The sequence below is a fragment of the Lycium barbarum genome, chromosome 8 (genome assembly GCF_019175385.1).
Source record: "Lycium barbarum isolate Lr01 chromosome 8, ASM1917538v2, whole genome shotgun sequence".
In the NCBI taxonomy this organism is placed as follows: Eukaryota; Viridiplantae; Streptophyta; class Magnoliopsida; order Solanales; family Solanaceae; genus Lycium; species Lycium barbarum.
The window spans coordinates 18,444,302-18,453,257 of NC_083344.1; the positions used below are offsets into that span (position 1 = coordinate 18,444,302).

At 41.7% G+C, this 8,956-nt stretch overlaps 2 protein-coding genes across 2 annotated transcripts; both read left to right on the forward strand.

Moving 5' to 3' along the window:
• Nucleotides 1–1,094: 1,094 nt before the first annotated feature.
• Nucleotides 1,095–3,916, forward strand: LOC132607737 (uncharacterized; the record flags this gene model as incomplete). Its single annotated transcript, XM_060321819.1, has 3 exons — nucleotides 1,095–1,182; nucleotides 2,400–2,482; nucleotides 2,882–3,916. Coding segments are annotated over exons 1-3 (1,206 nt in total), but the record flags the coding sequence as incomplete, so codon positions are not given.
• Nucleotide 3,917: 1 nt separating this feature from the next.
• LOC132607738 (uncharacterized) lies at nucleotides 3,918–8,109 on the forward strand. Its single transcript, XM_060321820.1, has 3 exons — nucleotides 3,918–5,770; nucleotides 5,849–6,692; nucleotides 6,990–8,109. Exons 1-3 carry the CDS (start codon nucleotides 3,926–3,928, stop codon nucleotides 7,892–7,894), a joined length of 3,594 nt encoding a protein of 1,197 aa, XP_060177803.1. The 5' UTR covers nucleotides 3,918–3,925; the 3' UTR covers nucleotides 7,895–8,109.
• The last annotated feature ends 847 nt before the right edge of the window (nucleotides 8,110–8,956 follow it).

Consider the following 8,956-nt stretch of genomic DNA (forward strand, 5'->3'; position numbering starts at 1 on the left):
GCCAAGTGATTTGTTATTAGCTTGTCACTTGGCTTAACCACATTGTTTGTACCTCTCCTTTATATATATATATATATATATATAGATATTAGTATCTGTACCCGCGCGATGCGCGATCGGTGTCAAATGAAACTAATCATAAGAAATTATCACCTTATTTGCTTGATTTAATAGAGAAATATCACAGACATATATAAATTAATAATTTGTGCAATTTTAATTATAATTTTTCTTATTTGAACACATTAGATTATATTAATTTAATAAAATCTAAATCTTGTGATGATTAACCCTGTTCCTTATACAATCCTAATTAATTGTTGATCTATAACATATAAAAAAGATCATATCATTATAAAATAAAAGGTTTACTTGACATAATTATTAGTTAAGTAACTTACTTCTAAATATGATTTGGAAAGCAAAAGAACTTATAAATGCTATATTTTAGAGTTACCCACATAAGAAAGTAATTTAATTCTTAATTTTTTTAATGTGTTACTTGAATTTCTTTATATTCAATATTTTTAAATTTTGGTTCTATTTATTAAGTCCTCCATCAAACGGTCTTATTCATAATATAATTTTCTATTTTAATATAATTTGAAATATTTTTTATTTCTTATGCTAATAAATTTTATACTCCGAGAGTTTATTTCTTAAAAGTATTAGAGCAAACATTTTGAGTAGAATATGAGCAATAACTTATTCTCATTCCCGTGCTCTCTGAATCTCTTTCCCCATTCCCCTCTCCCCCCGGCACCCACCGCCCCCAAAACCATATTTTGCCTGATTCTCCCAACATTTACTATTTAACTTATTCTTATAATAATGGACCAACAAATAGTAATAGATTTTATTTTATGTCACTTCTCAAATAAATGGAAATAAAAAACTATTCATATGTGCTTGTGTGCATGATGAGTCGTGAAATTACGCGATATTCGACACCAACTACTTAGTCTTTTGCACATCCCCAAGTGCTTTTGATGTCGTTTCTCGTGTTTTTGTGACAATTTGCAGAATAACATGTGCCGGAAGTAACTTGAAGCAAAATGAAGGAAAATGAACCAAAAAGTCAGCTGAACTGAACAATGGCATCACATGCGAGTCGCATGTGCTACATGCGAATCGCATGTGATGCAGCATCTGCTGACAGAAAGAGGCGAAAGAAGAAACCATGTGTGACACCACATGCGACACCATATGCGAGTCGCATGTTGCACATGCGACTCGCATATGATGTCGCATATGCTGCTCAACAGACGATCAAGATTGTCACACATGCGATGGTTTGGTGCAACATGCGACTCGCATGTTGCACTTGCGACAACATGTGCGAAACGCATCTGGTGCACAGGGGCATTTTTGTCTGGAAATTGTTCCCGTTTTGGACATGCTATAAATAGATTGTCTAGGGTTTTGGATTGGGGATCCTGCAGTTTTTTTGGCATAGACTCTTGTGGAGTCATTTACTGTTGGTTGTTGAAGCATTTAAGAGATTTCTTTTAGTTTTGTCAACTTCTTCAACCAGTACTTTTGTAAGCTTTATGAATACATTTTACTTGATTGATTTACTTTTAATGAATATTAGTAGCTAATCTTTCAGCTAAGGTTGTGGTATTCAATGTGTTAGTTATGTGACTGGGTTTCATATTCAAACTATATTTATATGCTAATGGTGTTTTCTATTAACTCTTCAAGCATCAATGTCTTGTGATGGTGTACAACATTACTTGTGCCTTAATACCATTACTTTGCTTGGAAAAGAAAGTAGAGGTTAGGAAAAGAGTTAATAGCAACAATGTGGGTCATTAAATCCATCTAATGGCTTGAGCTAGGAATAGGAAAGCTAGTTGAGGCTACATGGGTGCTTTCTTATAAAACATCCTAGAGCTTGGAAAAGCCTAGGATGAAATTTGCTAATTTGGTTGGAAAACTTTTGGCAAGAATCGAGTGACCCTTGGCTTAATGCACCTAGGCGTATAAATAAGTTGAATTGATACCCAAACGCATTACTCTCCATTGGAACCACAACCTTAGTCCCATTTACCAATTATTTCAATCCTATAACCATTCTCAGTTTTCAATGAACAAACAACAATCAAACTTTTATTACATTTCCTCTCCTCTTGAAATATAGACTAATAGTCGGGTGTTACACTTATCAAGTATATTTCTTCATTGTATTCCCTGTGCGATCGACCCCGACTCATAGTTGGGTAAAATATATTTGCATACGACCGTGCCCATTCTAATTAATAGGGTGGATTTGGACGTTATCAAAAATGGCGCCGTTGCCGGGGAATACGGTCTAGAAATTTACTAACTAGTGTAAAACTTTACTTTTAGTCTTTATTTCTTTTCTTATTTCCTTTTTGTTGTTGTGTGTTGTGCAGGCAATATGGATGAGGATGGTAACCCTGTCCAAAATCCACCAGTAGAGGTTGGTGAAGAAGCTGCGGGGGCAGGTTATGCAGCTGCAATTCAGCCCCCGCCTTTAATTGGAAACTCGAGTTTCCACATAACCAACACAATGCTGCACCTGCTCAACACTAAGGGCCTGTTCGGTGGTCTACTCACAGATGACCCGAATAGGCACCTTAAGAACTTTCTTGGGGTCTGTTCTACCAATGTGCATCCGGGCGTCTCAATTGAAGCACTCAGGCTACGGCTCTTCCCGTACTCCCTAACGGGGGAAGCCACGGCTTGGTTAGATGATCTTCCTTCCGGTTCCATCACTACTTGGGAGGAACTGACCGAAGCATTCCTCAAGAAGTTCTTCCCTCCATCGCGGATGTTACAACTCCGTGACGAAATCAACAACTTTCGTCAACTTCCTGATGAAGCTCTCCATGAAACTTGGATTCGTTTTAAAAAGAAAGTCAAAAGTTGTCCCAAGCATGGATTGCCTGATGGTGTGCTTCTGCAAACATTTTATAGATCTCTGGATTCGGTCAACAAATCAGTGGCGAACAACATTGCAGAGGGGTCTATTATGGACAACTCTTATGCCACCGTTAGTGAATTGTTGGATAAATTGGCCGAGACTAATGAAGCATGGCACACTAGGTATTCGGAAGTGGGTGGAGGAAGTTCCTCCAAACATGTGCTCACTCGTGAGATGATTAAGAAGGAGGAAGAGAGAGATGAGTCCATGGCCAAACTTGTCACCCAAATGGACCTTCTAACAAAACATGTCATGGGTGGCGGAAGCAAAAAGGTGAATGCGGTAGAATCCTTTGAAGGGGGTCCTCCGGATGAGCAATGTTTCCAAATGTATGATGAGGAGGCGAGCTATGTCAACAATCTAAGGGAGGGTTCCCGTCCGAACTACCAAGGTCCGAATCAAGGATCTTGGCGGCAAGGTCAAGGGAATCAAGGTTGGAACAAAGAACAAGGTCACTCTAATTGGAGAGAAAATCGTGACAACAATCAAGGTTGGAACAAAGAACAAGGTCACTCTAATTGGAGAGATAATCGTGACAACAATCAAGGGGGGTACAATAGCAATTACAACAATCATCGGAGCACAAATCCGTATGTCCCTCCAAAGGGAAATCAACCAAGCTCTAGTCAACCGCCCAATAGCGACTCCACTAGTTCAAAAATTGAAGATATGTTGTCAAAGGTATTGAGGAAAGTGGAGTCCACCGACACCTTTTGCAAGGAGACTAGAGATGAGGTCAAATCCATGGGTCAAGTTGTAAGCTCACACTCCACCTCCATTAAACAATTGGAGTCTCAACTTGGCCAAATCTCGGCAATCCTAAACCAAAGGCAGAAAGGCTCACTCCCTAGTGACACAGTTGCTAATCCAAGGAACGATGGTGAACATAAATGCAATGCAATTACTACTAGGAGTGGCAAAACAATTGGGGAAAAGGACTTGGTGAACGAAAATGTGTTGGGTGATGAAGAGAAAATGGTTGAAGAACCCATGGTGGCTGAAGAAGAAGCAAACCCAAAGAATATGCGGGCTGGTATTGAAGAGCCCATCGTTAACAAGGACCTTCCGGAAATCAATGATGCCTCGGAAAGCAAGGAAGCGGCGGAGGAGGTACCAAGGGCTTCACCGCCCGTTATGAGGCCTCCCCCTCCTTTTCCTCAACGATTGGCAAAGAAAGCGGAAGATGGAAAGTTCCTCAAGTTCATCGAACGATTAAAGGATCTCTCAATAAATATTCCATTGGTTGAGGCACTTGAACAAATGCCCGGTTATGCGAAGTTCATGAAAGATCTAGTGACCAAAAGAAGGAGTCCTGGCATTGAAACATTGGGGGGCACTCATCATTGTAGTGCAATCGTCACCAAAGCTTTGGTGCACAAAAAAGAAGACCCCGGAGCATTCACAATTCCATGCACCATCGGTAAATACAAGTTTGCTAAAGCTTTATGTGATCTTGGAGCAAGCATCAATTTGATGCCGCTTTCTATCTTCAACAAGTTGGGATTGGGAACCCCCCGTCCTACCACGATGAGATTACTTATGGCGGATAGAACTGTAAAGAGGCCCATTGGTATTCTTTATGATGTGCTTGTAAGAGTGGATAAATTTATTTTTCCGGCCGATTTCGTGATCTTGGATTGTGAAGTTGACTTTGAAGTTCCCATAATCTTGGGAAGACCATTCTTAGCCACAGGGCGTGCCCTTGTGGATGTGGAAAGAGGTGATCTGAAATTTAGAATGAATGATGAAGAGATCACTTTCCATATTTGCAAGTCAATGAAACAACCGGCGGATATGAGTCTTGTGTCGGTTATTGACACAATTGATGAAGCAATGGAGACAACCATAGAACATGAGCATATAGGTGATATGTTGGCTGCGGTGATAATGAATTATGAATGGGACAACGAAAAAGAATTTGAGGAGATGGTCAATGCATTGATTGGAATGGGGTCTTACCACCTCAATCCAAAGAGACTCGATCTTGACCTGGAAAACCGAGCAACTCCTCCTGCAAAACCTTCAATTATTGAGCCTCCTACTTTGGAACTCAAACCTCTTCCTTCACATTTGAGGTATGAGTTTCTTGGACTCAACAACACACTGCCTGTGATTATATCTGCCCGGTTGACGGATGAGCAAAGAGGGAGGTTGATGGTGATCTTGAGAAGATACAAAAAAGCTATCGGGTGGAGTATTGCGGATATTCAAGGGATTCCACCTGGTATTTGTACACATAAAATTCAGCTTGATGAAGACTGTGAGCCAAGCGTTGAACATCAAAGGAGGTTAAATCCTCCCATGCAAGAGGTTGTCAAGGTTGAGATAATCAAGTGGCTGGATGCTGGGGTTGTGTACCCCATTTCAGATAGCTCTTGGGTGAGTCCGGTTCAATGCGTACCAAAAAAAGGTGGGATCACTGTGGTTGCAAATGATAAAAATGAGTTGATTCCCACTCGCAAGGTTACCGGGTGGCGTGTTTGCATGGATTATCGGAAGCTGAATAAGTGGACCAAAAAGGACCACTTCCCAATGCCATTCATGGACCAAATGCTTGATAGGCTTGCGGGTAGAGATTATTATTGCTTCCTTGATGGGTATTCCGGGTACAACCAAATCACCATTGCCCCCGAGGACCAAGAGAAAACTACCTTCACTTGTCCTTATGGGACTTTTGCTTTCAAGAGAATGCCTTTTGGGTTATGCAATGCACCCGCAACATTTCAACGTTGCATGATGTCTATTTTCTCCGATATGGTTGAGGAGTCCATTGAAATATTCATGGATGACTTTTCCGTAGTTGGGGATTCCTTTGATGAATGCTTGCAGAATCTTGCCCAAGTATTGAAACGATGTGAAGAGACAAATTTGGTTCTGAATTGGGAGAAGTGCCTCTTCATGGTTAGAGAAGGCATCGTCTTGGGGCACAAGATTTCGGAAAAGGGGCTTGAAGTCGACCAAGTTAAAATTGAGGTTATTGTTAAGCTTCCCCCTCCAATTTCCGTTAAAGGTGTTCGTAGCTTCCTTGGGCATGCTGGGTTTTATAGAAGATTTGTCAAGGATTTCTCAAAAATAGCCAACCCGTTATGCAAGTTGTTGGAGAAGGAGTCGAAATTTGTATTTGATGATGCTTGCTTGAAGGCATTTGAGGCTCTGAAAGAGAGACTCACATCGGCTCCTATCATCATTGCCCCGGACTGGTCTCAACCCTTTGAGCTTATGTGTGATGCAAGTGGCTTTGCCATGGGGGCTGTTCTTGGCCAGAAGCGTGATAAGATCTTTCACCCAATTTACTATGCAAGCAAGACTCTGAACAGTGCCCAAATGAACTACACTGTCACAGAACAAGAGTTGCTGGCTATTGTATTTGCTTTCGAGAAGTTCCGGGCTTATCTTTTGGGCACTCATGTGATTGTTCACACCGATCATGCAGCCCTACGTTACCTCATGACAAAGAAGGATGCAAAACCGAGGCTGATACGTTGGGTCCTTCTTTTGCAAGAGTTTGACTTTGAAGTCAAAGATAGAAAAGGGTGTGAAAATCAAGTGGCGGACCACTTGTCTCGTCTTGAAGAGGGTGGGCGTCCATTGGATGGCCTAGAAATCAATGAGTCATTCCCGGATGAGCAGGTAATGGCGGGGTCGCATGACATGATCCCTTGGTATGCCGATTTTGCTAACTTCCATGCAAGTGACATCATGCCAATGGATTTGAACTTCCACCAAAAGAAGAAGTTTTTGAGTGATGCCCGGAAATTCTATTGGGACGAGCCATATCTATTCAGGGTTTGCGCCGACAACATCATAAGGAGGTGCATTCCCGAAGTAGAAATGATGCCCATCATCGAAGGTTGTCACTCATCACCGGTTGGTGGACATCATAGTAGCTCAAGAACGGCTGCTAAGGTTTTTCAAAGTGGGTTTTATTGGCCGACAATCCATCAAGATGCTCATGACTTTGTAAAAGCTTGTAATCAATGTCAAAGACATGGGGGCATAGCAAGAAGGCATGAGCTACCAATGACACCAATTCTGGAAGTTGAATTGTTCGACGTATGGGGCATTGATTTTATGGGTCCATTTGTAAGCTCCTACAACAACAAGTACATTCTGGTGGCAGTAGACTACGTATCCAAATGGGTGGAAGCCGTCGCGCTCCCCAACAATGAAGGAAGAAGTGTCACTGCATTTTTAAAAAGGGTTATCTTCTCAAGGTTCGGAACTCCAAGGGCAATCATTAGTGACGGGGGCTCTCATTTCTGCAATCGATTATTCAAGACTCTTCTTGAGAAGTATGGGGTCAAGCATAAAGTGGCCACCCCCTATCATCCCCAAACAATTGGCCAAGTTGAGGTCTCAAATAGAGAAATTAAGAGCATCCTTTCCAAAACAGTGAATGCTAACCGGACTGATTGGTCAAGGAAATTGGATGATGCCCTATGGGCATACCGAACAGCCTACAAGACACCAATTGGCATGTCCCCATATCAACTGGTATTTGGAAAAGCCTGTCATCTTCCGGTGGAACTCGAACATAAGGCATTGTGGGCCTTGAAAAAGTTGAATCTAGAATGGGGTGATGCCTCAAACTTGAGGTTGGAGCAGTTGAACGAACTCGATGAATTTCGACTAAAGGCATATGCGAGTTCTTCACTCTACAAGGCCCGCATGAAACACTTCCATGACAAGAAGATCTTGCAAAGAGAGTTCAGCATCGGAGATCGGGTATTGTTGTTTAACTCCAGGCTCCGGTTGTTTCCCGGGAAGTTGAAATCCAAATGGTCTGGCCCGTTTGAAATCACGCAAGTGTTCCCATCTGGAGCAATCGAACTTGTTTGCCCAAGTGGTAATAAAATCAAAGTGAATGGGCAAAGGGTGAAACATTACTGGGGATCTCAGAATGAAGCAAAGATTATCGAGGTCTTCATCCTCAACGAGCCATAAAAGGGCTAAACAGGTATCCACGTCGTGCTGCGACGTAAAATCAAGCGCTTCTTGGGAGGCAACCCAAGTTTCATTTTCATGTGTTTATTGTTCTTTTACGATGTTTTGATGTGTGTCCAAGTGTGTAGGAATAAAGTGTGCACAAAGCAGAAGAATTGGAAAAATGCCCCTGTACACCACATGCGACACCACATGCGAATCGCATGTGGTGCCTGCCATGGCAAATACGTCTCGCATCTGATGCCAAAATTCAGTCATTGAGAACAAAAGTTTCTGTCATCATATGCGATGGAGTGTCACGACATGCGACTCGCATGTCACACATGCGACATAATGTGCGAGTCGCATGTTGTGCAGGTAGGTGAAAATTCGCGGGTCGACCCGACCCGGCGGAAACGTTTTGTTTAAAATAAAAGAAGGTAACCGTTCATCTTCAGTTACAACTTCACGATTCCCTCTCCTCCCATTCCTTCTTCTCCCCTACATCATCCCATAATTCCATTTCACTCTAATCATCTTTAATCACCTCCCCAAATCCTGACTGGTATTTACTTCTTTTCCCCTGAAAACAAAGGATTTCAAGGTCTCCTACTTTCATTAACTTTCAAGGTATGTCAACTTTTCGCTCCTGTAATTAGTGGGTATTTACTACTTGCTCAATTCCATGTCATTATCATGCCGTAGTACCGTACCACTCGTTGTATTTAGTTAGTCGGGTAGATCTATTTTATGTGATTTTGTGGGTTGATTAAGAATTGATGAAAAATGGGGAATTCTTGAGTACCCATGATTGTGTAGTCCATCTAGGAATTGGTTGTTAATGACGAATGAGATAATGACTGGGAAATTCTTGAGTACCCAGTTGTTGTAAGAATTGTTAGTTTAGGCTCGCTCTCAACTCATATGATTAAATGCCTAAATGACCCTTTGAATGCTTGAATGGTGCGGAAATATGATCGTTCGCCAAAATGGGGAATTCTTAAGTACCCATGGCACCTTACCTGTGAAGTAGGACCCGTGATGCCTTTTGGATTACAAAGTGTCATTGTCTGTTGTGAAGAA

What these genes read in the sequence shown, in the direction of transcription:
- LOC132607738 (XM_060321820.1), top strand. Translation starts at nt 3,926, where the DNA reads ATGGTTGAAGAACCCATGGTGGCTGAAGAAGAAGCAAACCCAAAGAAT. An exon ending in TTGGGGATTCCTTTGATGAA is followed by an intron (nt 5,771 to 5,848) that starts TGCTTGCAGAAT and finishes AAGTGCCTCTTC; the next exon opens with ATGGTTAGAGAAGGCATCGT. An exon ending in CCAAAAGAAGAAGTTTTTGA is followed by an intron (nt 6,693 to 6,989) that starts GTGATGCCCGGA and finishes CAATTCTGGAAG; the next exon opens with TTGAATTGTTCGACGTATGG.